Source organism: Diabrotica virgifera, chromosome 3 (assembly GCF_917563875.1).
Source record: "Diabrotica virgifera virgifera chromosome 3, PGI_DIABVI_V3a".
NCBI lineage: Eukaryota > Metazoa > Arthropoda > Insecta > Coleoptera > Chrysomelidae > Diabrotica > Diabrotica virgifera.
In genome coordinates, this window is record NC_065445.1 from 277,480,869 (window position 1) to 277,505,186 (window position 24,318).

The 24,318-nt window shown below is 32.5% G+C and overlaps 1 protein-coding gene across 2 annotated transcripts in view; it reads right to left on the reverse strand.

The window, feature by feature from the left end:
- Nucleotides 1–1,446: 1,446 nt before the first annotated feature.
- The window catches only part of LOC114331454 (atypical protein kinase C), a 235,627-nt gene continuing 212,755 nt past the window's right edge, over nt 1,447–24,318 (reverse strand). For both annotated transcript variants that reach the window (XM_050646196.1, XM_050646197.1), the window contains 2 exons: nt 10,220–10,335; nt 1,447–4,056 (listed from right to left, as the gene is read on the reverse strand). In XM_050646196.1, the coding sequence (XP_050502153.1) occupies nt 3,969–4,056; nt 10,220–10,335 (204 nt within the window). In that variant the 3' untranslated portion in view covers nt 1,447–3,968. The remainder of the gene's footprint in view (nt 4,057–10,219; nt 10,336–24,318) is intronic.

Below are 24,318 nucleotides of genomic sequence, written 5' to 3' on the forward strand. Positions count from 1 at the left end.
TTCAAACAGACGTTCTTATTTGGGTTTTCTGGACAAATTACAAACCAACTGATCAACACTTCACCTCGTGGGAAGACTCCCTGAAACTGGAGCCCCCAATGTCGTCGGCGATGCTGCAGTAACAAGACACCGAACAACCAACCAACACCTTTGGGCCTGGTGGCCACAACATCCACGTCGCCAGAGCCCGTTGCAGAACCAACAGCAAGACACCAAGAACCCGCAGACAGATACCAAGTGCCATCGATAAGTATAATCTGTGATCTGTTAACTTTCAGCAAGGTCTTGTACATATATTTTTTTAATACATTACTTAATTATGTCTTTATAAAAAATAAACATGATTAGTAAAATATTATTGTTTTATTTGCTCCATTCTGGATTTTCATTGTTCATGTTTTTGATTAGGACAAGGTTGACTCACAACTTGGGAGATTGAGCTAGTCTAGGGTAGACGATAACTATCTATTAGTTGATTGAAATATTATTCTTGAATAGTATTTCAATTATCTGGGATAGTTTATTGCATCACTTTGGCGCCCAACGTGGTCGCGTGGGTATCGAGAAATCGTAGCATCCCAGAACCTCGGTTTTTGACACTTCGCTTCGTTATCGAACGTATTCGCTTCGTATCTGTTTAGTTTACAGATAGCGAATGATCGATAACGAAGCGAAGGGTCAAAAATCGGGGTCCAGAGCTCTTACTCTCAGTTCTAATCTAAGGTCTTTCGTAGTATGAGAGTTAAAACAAACGTCAAAAATACAATCAGCATAGCAATATCTGTCAAAGTATGTGAAGTTTGCGTACAATAAAGTGATTTTTTTTTATATGCAAAACACAAAGTCACACGACAATTCATAAAAGACATGGAAAATCATAAATTTGTTCTATAAAATAGGAATCAATCTAGTAATGGTTCGTATACGAGGAATGACTAGAAAGTAAAAATATAATAGCTGCCTGAGACATTGGAATGTTTTTCAAAGTTAACGACTATTTTAGACATATGCCTAAAAGGCCTGGGCCTCGATTTTTGACCATTCGCTTCGTTATCCAACGTATTCGTTTCGTATCTGTTTAGTATACGAAGCGAATACGTTCGATAACGAAGCAAAGGGTCAAAAATCGAGGCCCTGTTGAACATATTAAATAAATAAACGCCTGTCGTATATAGGAGGTGCCTAAATGTCAAAATTTGCATTCTCTTGTCATAATTCGTTACAAAATGTCTTCATGGCAGCCTGAAATTCAAACTATAACACACTCTATCTGCTCTAATTACCGCTCAGATGTCAGATTCCTTTAGCCAATTGTATTTAGACTGAAAAAAAGGTGACTTATTACATGTCTGAGTAAAACAGACGGCGTACACCTTCCGCTACTAAAAAAATATATATGATATTGATCCCTAGGGGTTAGAAACTTTTGACAAAAAACAAAAAATATTCATTTTGTGCACTTTATTTTATAATTTTATATTTTTTAATACCATGAAATTACGTTCATTGATTAACCTTATAACAATGACTAAAAAAACGTATCTAAAAAATAAAACATAAATACCAACGTTAATACTTATAAAGTTCTCAATAAACAAAATTTGGAAGTGGTACCAAAGTTAATTATATATATTTTAACGGTTTTATTGGGCTAATCCGTATTCATACCCCCTCCATATTGCTAACGTGTCATGTCAACAGTCGACTCCTACTCTGTTGCAATTTACCGACTCCTACTCTGTTGCAGTTTACCTTGTATTATGTAGAAAAGTTCAGTTTTCTGTCAAGAATGTCGTTTTCTAATGAAATACTACATAATATCATTGAAAAAATCAACTTGCTAAAAAATTTAAATATTTTAAATGTGCTGTAATTCGATGCAACAGTAAGAGTCGTATAAAAAAAGTGTGTGTGCTTTGTACGCACGTAAGAAGTTATACTTCTATTATAATGACTTCAACGAAATAAATATATTTTAAACAGTTTAATTGTATTTTTATTTAAATATTAAACTAATTTTAATACTTAAAAATAATACCAAAAATAAAAAAAGTAAGGCATGTGGTTTTCCCAAGCGGTCGGTCACCCTTTTTTAACACTGTATCATAATTCCCAAAAACGTAAATATTCTGCATCGGTACATATAGAGAAACCTAGAACAAAAATTGGCAACCTCGCACTACCCACACAGCCGCTGTCATATGTCGATCTTTTCGTAAGCAAAGGACAACAGAAAATTTAGAATTTTGCTGAATTTTAGGAATATTTCATTATAATCCAGTATTCTAATATAAATTATGAAATATTTCGACCTAATATAAAATAAATAAAAGGTTATTAGTAATATATACTTCTATTTCAAAAACATATGTCTCAAATTAGCATGACAGTTAGTTCGTCTGGTACCATGAATTATTTTGACAGATTGTACAAATTAATATTATTAACATTGTTTTCTAATCTAATTTTCATCATACTTTAATATTTATGATCCTATTCCCGACGAAGACAAATCCAAAGACCCACAAATTATAATAAAATATATTTACTAGAAACACCAATATACTTTTTTCACACTTTACTTTTGTACTGATACATATGGCTTAGTGTGAAAACCTCGTATCTCATTTTTTTTTTCGAAAATGACATTTTCGTGGTTTTAGTTTGAAAACCTTGTATCTCACGATTTACAACTGTTAGAAAAATTCCAAATACACTAGACTATTTTCTATAGCCGAAAAAAGAAACCACGTATATCAATTGCTCTCTTGATTTAGTGTGAATACCACGTATATTTATAACCAAGAATTTGGTACTTAATTTGGAGTGTTTGTTTGAGAGATACGACTTGCAGAAATGTTTTTTGTGAACAACAAAAGGTAGTCCGGCATATAGGAACATTTTATGAACCTTAAATCAAAAGATTTGTATTGTATCTACCTACTATTTGGAGGTGTGCAATAAGCTATGAAAAATGAAAACCTCGTAAATAATAATAAACACAACCTCATTTGAGATGAAAAACACGTATATCAAGATATACGAGGTTATCATAGTTACTTGGGCAAAGGCTTTATATACTGCAAGGATATTTACGTGTTTTTCATAGTTAATATTTGTATTTCCAATTTAATAGCCACATTTAACACTTTTAGCTCTGTGCCAATATCAGATATTTGTCTCAATGTGCTCGAATTAAAAATACGTAACGTAATTTTTGTTTTTAGGTTATATTATGCAGAAAATCATTTTTTGCCTCTCCTGTAAAATTGTAATTTTATGAGATACGAGGTTTTCACACTAAGCCATCGATATGTAACTTGAAATATTTAGCAACTAACTTCATACTGTCTGTATGTGCGCGTAGTTCATACTGTCGTTTTTATAAAAATTCACCCTCAACAATTTTCCCAAGCGCGCCTAACGAAGTAGCACTTCAAAAAAAAAATTGGGAAGTTAATTTTTTTCATTGACATTACGTACTATTTTATTAGAAAACGGCATTCTTGGCAAAAAACCGAATTTCTCTATACAATACAATAAAAACTGCAGCAGACTAAGACTAGACGGCAGACATGACAATTTGGCAATATGGAGGGTACAAGTACGGGTTAGCCCAATACTGAACTCGGATAGATAATACATTCTATATTTGAGCACCCTAATAAACTAAAGAAGAAATAATAAACGATTAAGTACTAAATAAATACATAAATACTTTTCGATTTGAAATAGACACTAAAGCACTAGTTGAGAGGAAGGCAAAAGATATTTTGAAGTAAAGATTTGGCGGGCTGCGGTCTCACGTCCACCTGCAGGTAGTGTCCCCCGTTGCCGATGTCCACGGCGGAGTCCCCCAGGTCCGGAGGCGGCGGTGGCGGGAACAACGGAGGAGGATAACGGTGCGCCGCCGCCGGTGGTGGCGGTGGAGGCAGGTTGGAGGGATGCAATGCACAGAGGACGTTATGTCACACGCAATCTTCTAACGACATGAGTAGCGGGTTCACGTACTCGAACCCTTCGAATTCTGATTGATCGATCTTCTCGATTACCCGTCTAAAACATAGAAAAGAATATTAGTAAAACTATTTTATTGGTTATTCTTCAAATAATCTATAACTTATTAGCAATGGTTCTCGATAAAAGAGTGTAGCCATCATAAGATCAAATTCCCATCGATACATGAATTTCGCCCAATCAATATAGTATTCAGCCCTATTCTGTAACTTTTAACAAATCGAATAGAAATGACCAATTCGAATCGTAATTACCCGAAATCGGAATGTTTGATATCTATCGCGTCATTTTCGTGTTTGGATTGGCATTATGTAATTCACATCGTAAGCAAGTTAAATCGAAATCGGCAATTTCTATTTCACGCGGTCAACAGGGGGTGGCAACCCCGCATTGTCAAGCGATTAGTGTTCTGTGACCTGTTTGTTACTGGTTCTAAATTTGAAATACGACACCGTTGCCCTATCTTCAATTTTTCATACTATCACATTACATACAGTTACATTTTAAAAAATAGTTTTGAAATAACAAAAAGAAACGTTTTAAAAAGTCAACAATAAAATATTCGTGTAAATATTGGACACAAAAACCTCAAAAGATGATAAATGGTTTTAAATCAAAGTCAATTAAAATTGTTATAAAAAAGAAGATAAACTGATAAATAAAAAAGATAAATGAGGATAAGATGTATGATGTAAGATATTACCAATAATTATACAAGATTTTATTCCAGCTAAAATAACTTATAAACAACTATTCCCAAAACAGCGTTTTTTCTATAAGCGTTGATTGATACAAATACAAGTAAACTGGTATAATCTATTTATCAATCAACGCTATAAGTCTCTCTTGATGTTTTAAACGTTCTTGTACAATCTATTCTTGTACATTATGCCATTGATTGAAAATGTACAAGATATAAACAAAAAAAGTTTGGCAACACTGTGACTGGCAAACATTCAGCATTCAGAAGCTGAATTTCGGATGCCAAATCAATTTTAAGGTTAGGTTTGATGCATACTTGTACATGTCTAAATTAAATATACAATTCCCTAAGTAAACACCACCACAGACTAAAAATTAAGCAGATACAAAAGGTAAAAATACTATAAATAATGATAAATAAGTAGTAATAAATTATTTTTAGTAGAAGACTAAGTCTTCAATCTAATAGCACATAAAACAACACCAATAAATGTTGTTCCACATCCTACCAGACTGAAAACAATGTGCCTGCTGCACTCTCTGGTTGAACTGGAATAATGATGCGGCTGTAGTTTCGTGTTGCAACGAAATTGAAAATGGTCATTCATTTTTTTTTTATTTTTAGAAGATATAAAATATAAACGTCAAAACAAAATACAATGTCAATGAGTTATGGAATGCCGATTTTGACTATTTCTATTCGACTTGACCACTTCTATTCGATTTTCCTGACTTCTATCATCGAAATGAATTACAGAATAGGCATGATTAAGTACCATTCCTGTAGATTTCTTCTCTTCATTGCTTCGTCCACTTCATCTCTGAAGGATCTTCAGGGTCAACATTTTATTTAATAGCGGTATACAACCATTATGTCAATATGGCCCAACGAAAAGTTGTAAAAAAAATGGAGGAAAAGAAGAGTGGTGTTTGACAACTACCTTTAAGACAGGCTTGTTCGAGATAAAATCAAATGAGTTTAGATACATCAAACTTTGCAATTCGATAAACATATTTTTCACTCATCGCTGTGCACTTACATACACTTTTTTCCAAAAAAAATATGGAGAATCTGCTTGCTGAATTATTGGTTAAACCTTCTTGAGAATTCGAAAACTTTATACGTATGTCACCGAGCGATTCCAATTAGGTATTTGGTACGAAAAATATCCCCATTAGTTGAAAAAAGTGTATCTAAGTGCACAGCAATAAGTGAAAAATATGTTTATCGAATTGTGAAGTTTGATGTATCTAAACCTCATTTGATTTTATCTCGAACAAGCCTGTCTTAAAGGTAGTTGTCAAACACCACTCTTCTTTTCCTCCATTTTTTTTATAACTTTTCGTTGGGCCATATTGACATAATGGTTGTATACCGCTATTAAATAAATTGTTGCAGCAGCTACACACTGCACGTCCATCTTGATGGTTGTCGTTCAACATGCTACGGACGATTATGTGGACACTTGCACGATGATTGTGCCGATCATAGACAATCACATGATCGGCCATCATCGGCGATAATGGACATCCTAAGTCTTGACGTCACAGAATTGGGAGGAGCTTATATTTGACTCCAAACAATTTTGTTTATAATGTTAAACACTCATTAGGAATTTTTAATTTATTGTTTACGTGGTTTGTGTGACAAAATAAGACTTTTCATTTAGGTATTTAATTAAAGAAACGTGTCAGTTAAGAGATTTTTATTCGTTTTTGCCCAGGTGAGCTAATTTAATGCAATGATTAGAAAGTAATGTTGTTCTGAAGCTATTTCCTTGTGGCATTTTTATAATTACGTATTTTTTATGGGAAATAAGCCACAATTTTACTAAAAAATGAATTTATTAACGTTTCGAAGCCCAAATCGGGTTTCGTTGTCAAAATACAAAATACTATTAAAATAAAACAAACATGTTGTTGCTAAGTAAAAAAATTCTTCTAATAATTTATTTAATCTGACTCATTTATATTGGCAATTCAGACGTATATTATACATTTTAAAGTAGAAGACTTTAAAATGATATCGCCAATATTTATGAGTTGCGTTCCTGGGACGACTTTACTAAAAGATAGTTCATTCGATTACATGAAATCAATCCCAACTCAAGAATATCCGTCGCAAAAAAATCATAGTATGTGATCTGTCTTTAAAAAGACAACCAAATGCAACGATGACAGTAAAATTCTCGCGTTAGAGATTCTATAGTAAATCACGAGGGAAAACCATGAAAAAACCTCGTGATACTATCCCGACATCGTAAGTATTTGGTCTTACATTTAATCTACCTTCAAAAAACTAATACCAAATTCTGACTTTAATATGTTTAAATTATAAATAATATTAATATTACATAGATATACAATAAGTAATACTAAAATATAAAATTTGTACTAACTCGATATGTTATTGACTTACTAATCGTGGTATTTTCTTTCTATTGACTTCCTCTTTCAGTATGGGTAACCACATCCTACTGCATTCTACCGAGGAATTTGCGACACAATTGGTTTCATTTAGCATAATTAGAGCCGCTTCTTTGATTTTTTTTTTACTATCTGATTCTTTCAGGACTATACTTGAATCTCTCCACTGAACTCTATGTTCATTATCCCATGCGTGTTGACATATCTGAGATCTATCAAATTCTCTGTTTTTAATATAAGACTGATGTTCACTTATTCTAACGTTTAATGGTCTTGATGTTTCACCTAAATAAAATTGTTCGCATTCACAAGGTATTCTATAAATGCAATTCTTTGTTCTTTCTTGTTCATTGTTAGGTTTAGTTTTAGATAGAATAGATCTCAATGTGTTTGTTGTTTTGAATGTTGTTGAAATGTTGAATTTATTTCCTATCGTTTTAAGTTTCTCGGATAGTCCTTTTATATATGGTATTGTTATTTTCCTCGTATTATTTCTTGTGAATGTTGTAGGATCCCGTTCTAAGTTGTTCTGTTCCATTCGATCTAATCTTGTCAATTCCTTATTTATAAACGATAAAGGATAATCATTTTTTAATAAAACAGATGTTAACAATTGTTTTTCTTCTAAAAATGAATTTTCAAGTATAGTCCTGAAAGAATCAGATAGTAAAAAGAGAAAAATCAAAGAAGCGGCTCTAATTATGCTAAATGAAACCAATTGTGTCGCAAATTCCTCGGTAGAATGCAGTAGGATGTGGTTACCCATACTGAAAGAGGAAGTCAATAGAAAGAAAATACCACGATTAGTAAGTAAATAACATATCGAGTTAGTACAAATTTTATATTTTAGTATTACTTATTGTATATCTATGTAATATTAATATTATTTATAATTTAAACATATTTAAGTCAGAATTTGGTATTAGTTTTTTGAAGGTAGATTAAATGTAAGACCAAATACTTACGATGTCGGGATAGTATCACGAGGTTTTTTCCTGGTTTTCCCTCGTGATTTACTATGGAATCTCTAACGCGAGAATTTTACTGTCATCGTTGCATTTGGTTGTCTTTTTAAGGACAGATCACATGCTATGATTTTTTTGCGACGGATATTCTTGAGTTGGGATTGATTTCATGTAATCGAATGAACTATCTTTTAGTAAAGTCGTCCCAGGAACGCAACTCATAAATATTGGCGATATCATTTTAAAGTCTTCTACTTTAAAATGTATAATATACGTCTGAATTGCCAATATAAATGAGTCAGATTAAATAAATTATTAGAAGAATTTTTTTACTTAGCAACAACATGTTTGTTTTATTTTAATAGTATTTTGTATTTTGACAACGAAACCCGATTTGGGCTTCGAAACGTTAATAAATTCATTTTTTAGTAAAATTGTGGCTTATTTCCCATAAAAAATACGTGATTAGAAAGTAAACAGTTTTGAGGTTATGTTTATTTTCAACTATTAAGAAATAAAAACCATCTGAGCAAAAACGAATAAAAATCTCTTAATTAACACGTTTCTTTAACGAAATACCTAAATGAAGTCTTATTTTGCCACACAAAGGACATAAATGAAAAATTCCTTATGACCATTTAACGTTACAAAAAAAAAATGTTTGGAGTCAATATAAGCTCCTCCCACTTTTGTGACATTTGTGACGTCAGACTTAGGGCGTCCATGAAGAGCAGGCATTACAATATCACATGCCTGCTCTTCATTATCGCCGATGATGGCCGATCATGTGATTGTCTATGATCGACACAATCATCGTGCAAGTGTCCACATAATCGTCCGTAGCATGTTGAACGACAACCATCAAGATGGACGTGCAGTGTGTAGCTGCTGCAACAATTTATTTAATAGCGGTATACAACCATTATGTCAATATGGCCCAACGAAAAGTTGTAAAAAAATGGAGGAAAAGAAGAGTGGTCTTTGACAACTACCTTTAGGACAGGCTTTGTCGAGATAAAATCAAATGAGTTTAGATACATCAAACTTCGCAATTCGATAAACATATTTTTCACTCATCGCTGTGCACTTAGATATACTTTTTTCTTTTTCAAAAAAATTATGGAGAATCTGCTTGCTGAATTATTGGTTAAACCTTCTGCAGAATTCGAAAACTTTATAAGTATGTCACCGAGCGATTTCAATTAGGTATTTGGTACGAAAAATATCCCCATTAGTAGCAAAACAAGACATTCCTTTCAGAGAGTCCATACCAGGAGTTCGGTACAGGGGATAGGTAAGCTTGCATCAACTTTTTAGTATAAAAAATTACACCTTTTTAACCTAAGCATAATATATTCCAACGGGACATGAATGATCGGCGATCGCGTGGGCATGTCAATGCAACTATTACTTATTACTCATTAACTTATTATTTATTACTCGACGATTCCCTTTGAAGCGTCTCCAAAAAAACGCAAAATCACGGATCGTCTACAGCCTACAGCCATGGGCGATCAGAGACGATCATGGGCAACTATAGCCGAGTATGCCCTCTACACAATCGTGCTCGTGCTTGGTCATCTGTAATCGCCGATTATGTAGAGGAGCCATCACCTTTCATTCAATCACCTCGTCGTTTCTCCTAACTCTCCATGTGCCATCTTCCTCTTGCAGCTGGCCTTATACTTTCCTCAGTATCTTCCTCTCGAATACCCTGAGTTGGGCTTAATCTTTTTTTCGTCATTACCCAGGTTTCACAACCATAGGTTACCTACTACAGGTCTAATAAATGTTTTGTAGATATTCATTTTGGCTCTTTTTGTATATTACATTTAGCAATTAAATAGGCCTATAATTCTGGCATTTCCTCTTATCTTCTTTTTTGTATATTGGCTGTATAAGGCCAAATGCCCATTCCTCCGGCACTTGCTCCTTGATCCATATTAATCTAATAATTAGTTAATGTATTCTTCCCCACAGTTCGGATCCTCCATGTTTTAATAATTCTTCAATAACTAATTCTTCATATAATCTTAGTTTAACTTTAAATGTCTTAGATTTTACAATGATATAAAATTATTTCAATTTGATAAAGAAATGCAACTTACGGATCATCTGGTGTAAGGTGTACAGGTTCATCGGTAAATTCTGGTGGGAAATTGGCTAAATCTCTTTCTGAGTCCAATCGTGGTTTATAGGGAGGGGGTACTTGCTTCTGTTCCAACTACAAAAAAATATTTTATTAATTTAACTTGAGCAGAAACTATGAGATAAAAATAATAGTGACCATAATATAGGCTAGTATTAGCAATACTAAGTGTATTTAAGCATATTTACAAATAGTATCCTAACGTTTACTGGTAGCGGGTAGATACTCTTTTATATTCCCAGTAGAAGATAGGAAGATATATCTACATCAGGGATGCGACTTACTCACGTGAGAAATAATTATCTCCCCATATTTTGGTACCCACAATGCTGACTCAATAGAGTCACACGCAGAGAAGATAGGATTAAAAATGAACATGAGTAAAACAAAAATCATGACAAATAAAAATGACAGAATAAATATAAATATAAATATAAATATAAATATAAATATAAATATAAATATAAATATAAATATAAATATAAATATAAATATAAATATAAATATAAATATAAATATAAATATAAATATAAATATAAATATAAATATAAATATAAATATAAATATAAATATAAATATAAATATAAATATAAATATAAATATAAATATAAATATAAATATAAATATAAATATAAATATAAATATAAATATAAATATAAATATAAATATAAATATAAATATAAATATAAATATAAATATAAATATAAATATAAATATAAATATAAATATAAATATAAATATAAATATAAATATAAATATAAATATAAATATAAATATAAATATAAATATAAATATAAATATAAATATAAATATAAATATAAATATAAATATATTTAATGTCAATATTGAGGTTGTTGACGAATATAATATATACTTGGGTTAAATAATCAAAGCTAATAAAGAGAACCAAACAATTGAAGTACAGAGAAGAATCCGATTGGCGTGGCAGAGTTTGGAAAGTTAAGATGGATACTAAAAAGCACAAAGATACAACAGTACCTAAAAACCCGTGTATTTGACCAGTGCATCCTTCCTGTTCTGACTTATGGCTCAGAAACATGGACATTAACAAAGGCGAACATAAACAAAAAATAGAAATAACTCAGAGAAAAATGGAAAGATCCACGTTGGGAATAAAACTACAAGACAGAAAATCAAACAAAAGGATAAGAGAGAAAACAGAAGTAAAAAATGTAACTGAACATATAACAGGGTTAAAATGGAGATTTGCAAAGATTTGGGGAAGGCCTATGTCCAAAGTTGGATAGAAATGGGCTAAAGAAGATCCTGGTACCCGGGAGAAATTATGTCTTACACCCATTTTGGACCGATCCTGGATCGATCTATTATTGGATACTAATGAATATTAATGACTTTTAAACTGCGATGGAGAAAGCAACGGGAAACTACTCTTTCCTAGTATAATCACCATGACAACTGAACTACAAGATAAGACCCTGAGTCTCTGATAGACTTTTGATAGAAGAATGCCCAGGAGGAATTTAAAAATTGGAACGTGGAACGTAAGAAGTCTTTTAAAAAACGCATACATTACATAATTTGAAAAAAGAAACAGACAGACTGAAAATCGATTTTTTTAGATCTTACACATATTTAGTATTCTCCTATATGGTATAGAGGTACCCATTCTGACTAAACGGATGAGAAAAGCGGAAGTTTTCGAAATTTGGTTTTACTGAAGAATCCTGAGACTATCTCACGTAGACAGAGTCACGAATGAAGAAGTTTTGCGAAGGCTCAAATAAAGGACTGTGTTCAATTTTCACATGCAAAATTATTCTTATATTTTTACTGCATTAAATCTGCAATTACAACCCGTAACTTTAAATAATTACAGAGCCAACCCCGTTCAATAGTACCATTTCATCCCCTCCTAATTTTACCCTAACCCCTACAGACAGACAATTATACTTAGATTCGCGACAAAAGAAATCTTTCTCTTTTTTATCAGTCGGTCGAACGGTCAACATGTACCACTCGCCACGAGGGTGCAACCTCTTTTCTCTACTACCTCTCGAAGGGTCAACTTGGGTACCGCTCATCTCTTAACGGTACAGCCTTTCTTTTGGGATGAAACGAACAATCAAAAGTCGTTCACGAACAGTTAATTCGGGAGTGACACCATACACGATTTCGAAGCAGTAAAAATGCGAGAAAAAACTGCACAAAAAAGGAGAAAAAACTGATCTGGAAAATTACCGACCAATCAGTCTGTTAAACAATCTTTATAAACTTTTCACGAGAGTAATCACCACAAGATTAGACAAGAAATTAGACCTGTATCAAAGTAGAGCACAAGCTGGATTCAGAGCAAACTTTGGAACCAACGATCACCTCCAAACAATAAAACAACTCATCGAAAAATCCATAGAATATAACAAGCCCTTAGTTTTAGCATTCGTAGATTTCCACAAAGGATTCGACTCAGTAGAACTCGACAGTGTTATAGAAGCACTAAACGAGAGCCGCATTGATAGCCGATATTCGAGGCTAATATGTAATATATATAAAAATGCGACAAGCTCGATACAACTACACGCTAACAGCAAACAAATAAAAATCCAAAGAGGTATCCGTCAAGGGGATACGTTGTGACCTAAACTTTTCATATCGGCTCTAGAAAAAGCGATCAAAACCCTCGAATGAGGTGATAAAGGAATAAATGTGGACGGAGAGATGCTACTCCACCTAAGCTACGCAGACGATATAGTCCTGATTGCAGACGATTTGGGACAAATAAAGAAAATGTTGGAAGAACTTGGTACGGCATGTCATAAAATAGGCTTAAAAATGAATATAACAAAAACAAAATATATGACGAACTTAGTACCAAGTAAACACCTTGAAATACAAAATGAACAAATAGAACTGGTAGACAAATATATATATATATATATATATATATATATATATATATATATATATATATATATATATAAAAACATAAGATGTAGATCTTTGAAACACACTCAGTGAACCAAAGATCCAAGGTTATTGGTTTAACGACCACTCGTACGAAATCAAATAGATGAAATAGAGAATGTGGATTTTTCCACATTCTCTATTTCATCTATTTTATTTATATATATATATATATATATATATATATATATATATATATATATATATATATATATATATATTTACTCCCAGCGTATGAAGTGAGCCACATATTAAAAGAAACTGCGGTTGAAGTGAGGTCCTGTACAAAGTGAGGTCCAGTATACGGACCTCACTTAGTCAATCAATGTAAGACTTTTTCGTAGACATGTACTGATAGCAAACACTGTTTTTTTACAAAAAAAAGTGGGACCTCACTTTGTATGGTCCACATCAATTTTTAGTTCAGAGATTTTCCGCATAGAGGCGCTGACTTTGGCGTATATTTTCTAACCATGTATATTCTATGCCCTGTTGAATAACTTACGATACACATAGTGAGGACCATACAACTGGCAACATCTGTCAACCAATCTTTAAAACAGTGGATCGTCAATCGTCGCATAAATTCAAACAGTACAAAAATGTTTAATACTTTAATCCTTTTTGAGAGCGTAGGCGCAAAATTTCGGTCGAGTTCTTTTTAAACGCATTTATTTTTTTCGAATCCTGAGATAACTAATAGGTATTTTTAAAATATTTAAACGCAAAATAGAAGACTACATTATTCCCGAGGGCAGAAAGTCCCTTATAATGAACAAAAAGTTTCTTTTGTAATATATATTTAAAATTAAAAATCAGACTATTTTTTTTCACCCCTGTGACTTATTAAAATAAATATTATAGAAGTTCTCAAGGACTTTCGACCATGGATTATACAGTAATATTTCTTTCTGCGTTTAAAAAAATGAACGCATTTAAAAATAATTCGAGCGAAATTTTTGCGCATATGCTCTCAGAAAGGCTTAAAATACTATAAATTTTTGTAATCAGTATTTCAATAGTTATTTATGATATAAGTGTTAAAAGTACACGTTTAAGGCACGCATGTGAAAGTTTGCAGAATGAGCGACAGCGAGTTCTGCAATTCACATGAGTGCCTTAAAAATGCACTTTTTCACACGCATATCATGCAATATTTTTTCTACAAACGTAATTACAGGACAATATCTACAAAAACTTTTACTTGAACTTGACTGACATTCCATTTTTATATTTTTTTGACATTACATCAAAATTGCCTATACGATCAATACGAATTGCAGTGCCATAAAAATTTTAAAGCACTAGTGCCTTAAAGCAGCGCCGGATAAAGGGGCGGGCGAGCCGGGCGACCGCCCGGGGCGCCAGAATTTGGGGGCGCCAAATTTTGAGAGACGCTGATATATAAATATAATATTTACCCCCCTCCGTGGCTCAGTGGTAAGAGCGCCTGCCTTTGGATCGAAAAAATCCGAAAGGTTGTGGGTTCGAATCTCACCAGGGTCGGAAATTTTTCATTTATTATAAATTAATAAATGAATATAGTTTCTGTCCTCGTGGGATCGGTTCTCACCGGAGGGACCGCAGACGTTCGGATACAATTAGCGTCTCTTTGCAAAGACAATGACGTCGACATTGCAAAGTAACAAGCCACTTACTCAACACCCACACTACTTACACATGACACTAGGTACCTAACTGTTCAAAATTACCGTACCTACCATGCCAATGGCCATTAGTTGTCGAGGCATTAGCTAAACAAAAAAAAAATATAATATTTTTTACATTCACTATTTTTTTGGACTTTATAGATTATCTTTGGGCTAAGATTACTCCTAAGACAATTAATATTAAATAATTGTAACAATAAGAAAACTATTTCTAGCTCACAAAAATTCTCTAATAAAAATAATGCAACCTAAAAACTGTTATGGCTTTTAAAGGTCATTTTTGTCAGGTAATACCTATCACTTTTATGGTATTACAATGTTATACATACATACTTAAAATACACGAAGATCAGATTTACGAAGTATCAACAAATTTATGAATAGTCAGTCAGTGATATTATTATACTGCTACTTGTCATTATAGCCTCAATGGTTAGATAGTTTTGTCTTCCTGTTCTGTAAACTTTGCTTTATCAACATTGTCGTGTGTCCGTGGGTGTGTAATTTGAAATAAAAAAAAAACAAACCAGGTATATCTATATGAATTAGAATTGACAAGTTCTTTTTCATAATATGAATATATAGAAATTTATTTCGAATACTTTGTACGCGTTAAGATGTTTCACTTTTTGCATAAAAACGGCACGAACGACGTATGAAAAAAAGGAATAATAGATTTTTGTATATATCATAAATTGAACGAGTAATTCCAAAATGATTTGTTATTTGAAATATCTCAGTGGCGTACTATGTTTTTCTTTAAAAAAATTCACATCATTTCAACAGTAGATATAAAATTATTAATTTTATGTCAAAAAATGCGCAATAATTACCTCTTAAAACACATCAAATTTCATTTGCATATCTGAACCGGTTTTAGAACAATAAAGAAATCGTCAGTTTGTAAGAAAAATGTCAACACCCCATATCTCGGAAACGAAGTATTTGCTGACATACGCTTATAGAGCAAACTGTCATTATTTTTTCATATAGAATTACCCTTTAAAGTTTGTTGCATTTATTTAGAAACATCCTGTTTTTTCTTGACCACCCTGGATTTCCATAGTTTTTCCTGTATTATTTCACTTGACCGTTATTTTCAGTTCTTTCTGTTTTTCCAGTCCTGCAGGTTTCTTTTCTAATATTGCTTCGTCCATTTTATCTCTAAAAGATTTTCGGGGTCTGTCTCTCTTCCTTCTTCCTATCGGGCTCCAATCTGTTATTCTGTTTATCAACGATTTTGGTCTGCTCTTCTGCCATGTCCGTACCAGGTTAATCTCTTTTGTTCTATGTTGTCTATTATCCCTTGAATTCATTACCATTATTTTCTTAATCTCTATGTTATTTATTCTATCCCTTCTACAGCTTCTACTTAGGTATTCGATCTCTGTTGCTCTTATTTTGCATTTGGTTTTCGTATTTTTTATTCAATTTTCACACCCATTATTCAGAATACTTTTTGTCATGGTGTTATATTATATTCTTCTTTTTGTTTTTATACTGATGTTCTTATCCCACAGTACCGGGTTTAATTTTAGTATGCAGCATATTGTTTGTCCTAGTAACTCGATACCTAAAACCATAGCTTGGTTCTATAGGTATCGAGTCATAGAGATAATAAAAAGCTCATGAGATAATAAAAAAAAATAATGAATGATTTTATTTGAATTTGCATAGATGATTGTAAGGCCAAGGATATCACAACGGCTCTAAAAGGAAGAGAAAAATAAAGATGTACAAGCTCGCGTTTGCAAAGAATATCCGCATGTTATTTTATGCTAAGTGGATGCCACTCCCTCAATTTAGTTATTGGGGATGCAGCTATATCTTGCGCACAATCAACATGTTTTTTGGTCTTGTAGAAGATTTATACACACTAAATGATATAAATGAGTCAGATTAAATAAATTATTAGACGAATTTTTTACTAAGCAACAACATTTTTGTTTAATTTAGTAGTATTTTGACAACGACACCCGATTTGGGCGTCGAAACGATAATAAAATTATTTTTTTCAATTTAATTGTGGCTTATTTTCCATCTAAATAGTTATTTATACACATTTTTTACTGGTTGTTGATAATGTGCATTTATCTTTTACCTCGCTTCTTCGTCGCTTGAACTTAAAATGTGCTCGCTATGCTATGCCCTATGTTGGATAAGTTGTAAGTAATAACTATCCTACTATTTTTTAAATAAATATATTTTTACATAGTTCTTTATGGTAAAATTTTGATTTTTTCCTATTTTTTTTATATTTGCAGTAAATTTGTATATTCTTATATGAAGGGGCGCCAAATTTTATTTTGCCAGGGGCGCTCAGAACGCTAAAACCGGCCCTGCCTTAAAGTAGCATTTTTAACGCACGTATGGAGTTCTAAAAATTGCATTTTTAACACGGTTGTAGAAAAAAGCCTTTAAATGAGGTGTCACATGATGTACTTACTTTCCTATTTAAAAAAATCAACGTTGTGCCTGTCACCTGAAGAAGAGGGATCGCGTAAAGTTCGAAACATTTACGCTATAATATACTATGATTATTTTAAAAATCGACCTATCCGAGCGTTTTTCTTATGTGCTAAAAATAAATAAGTTAATAAGGGGTGTAAAACTTATTCCAGCGAACTGTATTTGTAACAACCAAGGTAGGGATGGCGGTTGTTGAACAAAAAACCGGTTTTCGGTTATACCGGTTTTTTACTTACGGTTTAACCTGGCGGTTATAACTGGTCAAAAAAAGCGGTTGTTCCAAAAACCATTTTTCGGTTTTTTTAATCAGAAGCAAATACTCGATAGGTTATAATGTTAATATAATGTTATGTGTTACATAATATTGTGTTTTAAATTTTATCAATCAAAGGCAAAATAAAAATTAAATTAATTTTTTTTTTAATAACGCGGGCACATAAATTTGATACATCCTGTATATTGATCTGTAAATATTTATTAGAATTTAGTTTGGATGTAAGTGGATTTCTTTTTTTAATGAGCTTTCCGATGAACCATTAAAGACTTTTGTGAATAATTAAAGTGAAAATAACGATGTATTTTGATTTAAAATGGGAAAAGATTGTTTAGGGTAGAGGTAATTATCAATTTCTAGAAAAGTGGTTTTAGGAGAAAGTTTGGAATTTTAGTATCTTTGTTTCAACACGAGTAAATGTTGTATAGTTCTCAGAAGGTAATTAGGATGGTCGGAATGGTTTTGAGGGTGACTGTTTTGTTTGTCGAATGGAAAAGTCGATGTTTCAGATTCTTGGCAACGTGGAAGGGGAAAAGTAGTTTGAATGATTAAGAGAGTTTGAAGGGGAAGTCATTATGTTTTTGGCATCGCTGAGGACCGGTTCGACGTTTTAGTGGATAGATAGTTAGCAGATACCAGTGGCTGTTTGATAGTGGAGAATAGTGTTGAAAAGTGGAACGAGAGACAGATCAAATTGAGACGAAATACCTCTTTGATTCTGTATTATTGTGAGAAGGAGAGCAGAGAATTTTTGGAGTTTTGTTTGAATCGAGTACGTGTCAAAAGAGGCCCGGCTTGTTGGAGAATTGGTGCTGGTATGCTGATAGTTTTGAAGCTGGAGAACGGAGAGGGCTTCGATGAGTAGCCTTTAACATAGTCAACGAGGGAGAGCTGTTTTGGGTCACGAGAAGACATCAGAGTGAGTGAAGCAAAAGGTCAGTCAACTTATGTGAAAGATATTTTTATGTTCGGAAACTAAAATTTTGAGTAAAAGGCATATGAATTAAAATTCCAATATTTCTAAAAGTAAATAGGAAGTATAGCTAATCTTGCGAATACATAAATTTGTTTTGTTTAGTTTGTTTTACCAAAGTCATCGGGAACAAACCGATAAATTGTTTTTTTTTAACTATAATAAATTTAAGTGGTAAAGATTTCATTCAGACATCTGTGTCCACAGGTTTTAGATTTGATAGAGTTTAGAGTATTGATTTTGACAAATAAAAGACAATTCTGTATGTTTATTTTAATATTTTGCTTTATTTCTTTTCCCTATTTTATCCCGATTAGGATCAATTAAGAGATACTGAACCCACGAGAGAAGATAAGTATAACGTGAGATAATTTAGATTTTTTTTATAGTATAAAAAGGCACCCTGAGATTTTTTATTCATTTTTATGTATGATTTGCGACAATTAAATAATTAATCAGATAAATAATAATTAATATATAATTAATAAAAAGCAGATCATAACAATACATTTATATTGCAATTCAGTTTGCTCAATTTTCCTCCCGAAAAATTCCCCAACCAATTCAACCTATAAAAATTTTCCCATGTGCTTTCAAATTACCCTAAAAATGGGCGAAAGTACCCCAATCTGGCATCTCTGATTCGTCGCTCGTTGTAGACGGCGTCGGTGTATATTGCGTTGTCAATTGGGATATTCCCAAAACTCCCAAAAGTGATGATCCTACCGATCTACCGACATGTCCCTAGGATCTATCGAGTTTAAAAAAATATCCAAATGACATATTTTACTTAAGAGGAAACAGTAGCGATCAACAGGTAGCGAAAACGCGTTCCAAGATTGCGGCTGTAATTTTGAATATTTTTTCGAGATATGTGGCACACGTATTCGTAATATAATAAAGAATGGCGGTACAGAGCCCAATTTAAAAAATATATTAATATGTGGAAATTACTCTGTAATTAAATACAATATTAAAAAAACGAGCCTGTACCGCCACTAAGAAGAACAAAAAAATACATTTTCTTCAAATAAACTTTTTTATCCGATGCCTAGATTTTGTGTCATTTTGGAACTACTAAAATTTTTTATTTCATTAGTAGTTCCAAAATGACACAAAATCTAGGCATCTGATAAAAAAGTTTATTTGAAGAAAGTGTATTTTTTTGTTCTTCTTAATGGCGGTACAGACTCGTTTTTTTAATATTGTATTTATTTACAGAGTAATTTCCACATATTAATATATTTTTCAAATTGGGCTCTGTACCGCCATTCTTTATTATATTACAAATACGTGTGCCAAATATCTCGAAAAAATATTCAAAATTACAGCCTCAATCTTGGAACGCGTTTTGGCTACCTGTTGATCGCTACTGTATCACCTTAAAAATAAATTCGATAAACCAATTCATCATTTATTGCCATCAAAAAATTTCAGTAGGTAGTATTTTTTAACACATTTGTATAATACCTTTCATTTCTTAAGAATTATGTATTATTTAAAAATTACATAATGGAGATTCCTAATCGTATTTCGGTATTCACATTTCATACAAGAGTCTCAAAGTACTCAAGTATAAACAATTTTTAGATGATTTTGGGAATATCGATTTCAAGCAGATCACTTACCTTTTTATGTAAATATTCATGTGTTTCATAAAAGCTGATGTGACACTTTCGTCCAGTTCTTTATTAGTAAATAAAAGTTGAATTATGGTTGTTTGAGTTAATAATTACTTCGCATATTATTTATAATACATATATAGTAGGGGAGCAAAGTATGCTAAATGTGCAGTCACTCGAGCGCTTTGGGGACCTATTGGGTTGTGATTATTAGGTTCTAAAACCAAAAAAGTTAAGTAAAATTTTCCATTTTAGTGGGGACTTTCCATATTTTAATTTAATTTTCCATTTCCAACACCCGTTTTCTCCGATTATAGCGCCACCTATCCGTAATTAGAAAAAACGTTTCGAATAAAAGTTGCTTATTTTTACGCAAAGAATCCAAATCTGAAATAAAAAAAAAGTTTAAGATTTTAAAGTAACCCCACCTCCGTGGGGTCGTGTTTGGTACCATTCGATAGATTTCAGAAAAAATATTCAGAAATTGTAGTGTATTACCTATAAGAAGTTACCGTTAAGCCGGGTCCAGACTATGTAACAAAACATGTTAAATAACAAAGTTTTGTAACTTGTTACAAAATTTTAAATAAACAAGTTTTAAAACACAGTGTTGTATAACATTTTTCTGGTTATATAGCATGTTTTATGTTATCCAACAGATGTCGGTAAACATCAAAGAAAGTTATAAAACCGCACCGCGACTGATCTACACCTAAAAACATGTTATTGAAACATTTCTCTGGCATAGTACCTACGCGAGCAGCAACCGTTGGAGTCATATCGCCTTGTTCATTCTGGAGTGATTGTGCTAGATTTTTCTTTGCTCTGTTCACGTAGGGTTATTTACGCGATGAAATTGTCGAAAGAACTGACTACTCATTTAATTGAGCTATTTCGTAAGTAACGAGTATTATGGGATTGCTATGGGATGAGCTACATTTATTGATTTAAAAAACAAATAAAAAACACGATGAATAGACTGAAATAGAAGTGAAAATAGATACAGAAACTGTAGTTAAAACTAATGCAATGCACGTACGCCTATAACTCAAGCCAACAAAAGAAAAGCAGTACGCGGAACCTTAACAGCAAATCGGTGCAAATCAACTCTAAATTTGACATAAATACTATTCTCTACAGAGCAGAGTGTTCAGACATAAAACCTGTAACATTCACTTCATTCGCTACACAGATGCAGACTGCTTCATCAGCTACTCAAACAGGCACTCAATCATACAATATATCTGAGCCTTTCTATTCCGTCCACTACACCTACATCCGCTACTTCTCCAGCTACACCAATTCAAACAGACAGTGACACTCAATCATGAACATGTGAAGACGATAATACTGAGGAATTAAATTCTACAGAAATGTTATACTTCCTCTCTGAAACAATGAGTAAAAAGTTTAAAAAATATGAGGCGTTCTTCGCAAAAACCCCATATGTCACTTTTTACAACATCGGAGATATTTAAAAAAAAGTTATTTAATTGAACCCTATTAAGTTTACGGAAATTCTCAAATTAGTGATTTATTATTTTGATGATTACACACAGTCTACAATATAAATAACATTATTTTTTTCTTTTGTTTATTTATGAAGGACATTTATTCATTTGACATATGGGGTTTTTGCAGGAATTTTTCATTAATTTATAGGAAAAACGATATTTATAGTAAGAAACCAAAATAAAAAATGAACGAAAAATGGTGTTTACTTATAATATCACGCAACACAACTATTCGAAGGATATTTAACCTATAAAAACCTACTGACAGCCCACGGTTCTGACAGCCAAGCGATAAAGTTTCCCGCAAAAACACCAATAACAACTATGGTTTTGAAGGGAATTGCGCTTGACATATGGGGTTTAGGCGGAATCGCCTATATTTTTGTCGCTTATATTTTGAACTACTGTAATTTTAATGCAAGTTTCTTACGCAAGGAACGTAGGTAATTAGTCCTTCAATCCATAGAAGCCATAAGTCCATTTCCGAAAAAAAAGGACAACTGGGGTTTTTGCAAAGAACGCCTCATATACTTTGCTAATAATATAACTGTTAATCTTTCTCTTACTGGAATTGCATCTCGAAATGTCTTTCCTGCCTATTTTATGGCCGATTTCATTTATAAGAAATTCAAAATCAGAACTTTCTATTCTTAAGAAGTTTTTAAAACTGCCATCACATTTAATGTCTCCTGTCGATGGGTCTATGTTATCTCTTTCCAGATCAGCTAAAAGAGCTGTACCACTACCTATATTTTGCTCGAGCTGCTAATGAAGGACACATCCAAAATATTAATTTAACACGCCGGTGTCGCCTCCACAATATTACACAAGCTGCTGTTGCTATGAAGAGATCCTCCATACTTATATGACGCAATTTTATATACTACGTAACCCACCAGCTATCCATCTAAAATGCTGCAAACTTTATGCTCATGTTGTTGTTTTGTTTTTTGTTATATAGTCTGGATACTCATGCTATTAACAAGTTACATAACAAAGTTGTACAACAAATTTGTTGTACAACTTTGTTATTACCCTAATAGCACAAGGACGTCCAATGGACGTCCATTGGACGTCCTTCACGGACTTTAGGGACGTAAGATAACCTAAAAATTTAGTAAAAATTTTGATTGGAAAAAAATGCATGGATAAGGGGGTGAAAAATGGAAATTAGTGGCTTTTTTTGCTGTACTCAACTGTACTGTTTAGTATGGTAGTTTTGGCTCTGGCTGGATCTCTTAAACAATTATGTAAGTATTATAAAATCCGTTTTCAATTTTCTTTATGAAACGAATCATTTATGCATGTATTACCTGTAAATAGTACCTATATCTTTTGATTTTTAATTGTAAAGAATAGAAAAATTACCGTTCATTTTAATTTTTTTTAGAATCGGCTGAAAGTGGTCTACAAAAAAACAAGATATAACCAAAATAAAGATATAAAAAGTGTATTGGCTAATTGGAAGAAACTCCACATTGTCCATGCATAATAAGTTATTACTTTATAAACAAATATTAAGACCTAGGAATGGAACCTGGATATAATCATCAAGAAGATAGCAGGAATCCCGACAAACAACTTAAATAAGTACAAGAATATTGAGGAAATCCAGCTCCTCGATACTACTGGGCAAACTAGAAGATTGAAGAGGACAAAGCCTTTTGAACTAGTTTGAGTGATAGGTGATAGTGAAAAGCAGAGCATAGTGCGTGATGTGGCTGTGTATGTTAGAATAGTGCACGATCTTGTTAGATTAGAGACGCTATGGGGTAAGCTCTTCATTTTAAGAAACAGTAGTAATTTAGGTTAAATTAAAATTGCTCATTGGTCAGTTATGACCAGATTGTTTTTTTTATGTTTGGCAAAAAGGGCTTAAGTCAGAATTGCACATTGCTAATGTTTTGATGATTTCTGGACCAGCAAAAAACTGTTGTAGACGTAAACTGTATGTACCAATAAAAAGAGCCGATTTTTCTGGTCCAGCAATCATCAAAACATTATCGATGTGCATTTCTGACTCAAGCCCTTTTTCCCAAACATCAGAGAATTGTAATGTACAAATTCTCCTATCTGATTTTTCATGAATTTTGTAGGAGACGAAAAACCATTTTTAGGATCATCTCCTGCTTTCACATGTAAATTTTGACATGTCTTGTAGTAAATAGATAGTTGAATTTACTACAAAACATGTCAAAAAATATATGAAAACAGGAGGTGACCATAAAAAAAGTTTTTAGTCTCTCTTACACAACTCATGAAAAAACAAATCGGAGGTATGTCACATCAGTGACTATATCCAGGGAATCTCTAAAAAATATACTTGGATGTCCCAAGAACCAAATATAACCTTTATATATATATACAGGGTGTAACAAAAATACAGGTCATAAATTTAATCACATATCCTGGGACCAAAAATAGTTTGATTGGACCTAACTTACCTTAGTACAAATGTGCACAAAAGAAAAGTTACAGCCCTTTGAAGTTATATATTAATAGCACCAAGGGCCTTAGAGGCCCATGGCTTGAAAAGTTTGTTTTTTTCTTCATTTTCACGTTTCTTTATGTACTGAGATCTTCTCTGGCTTGA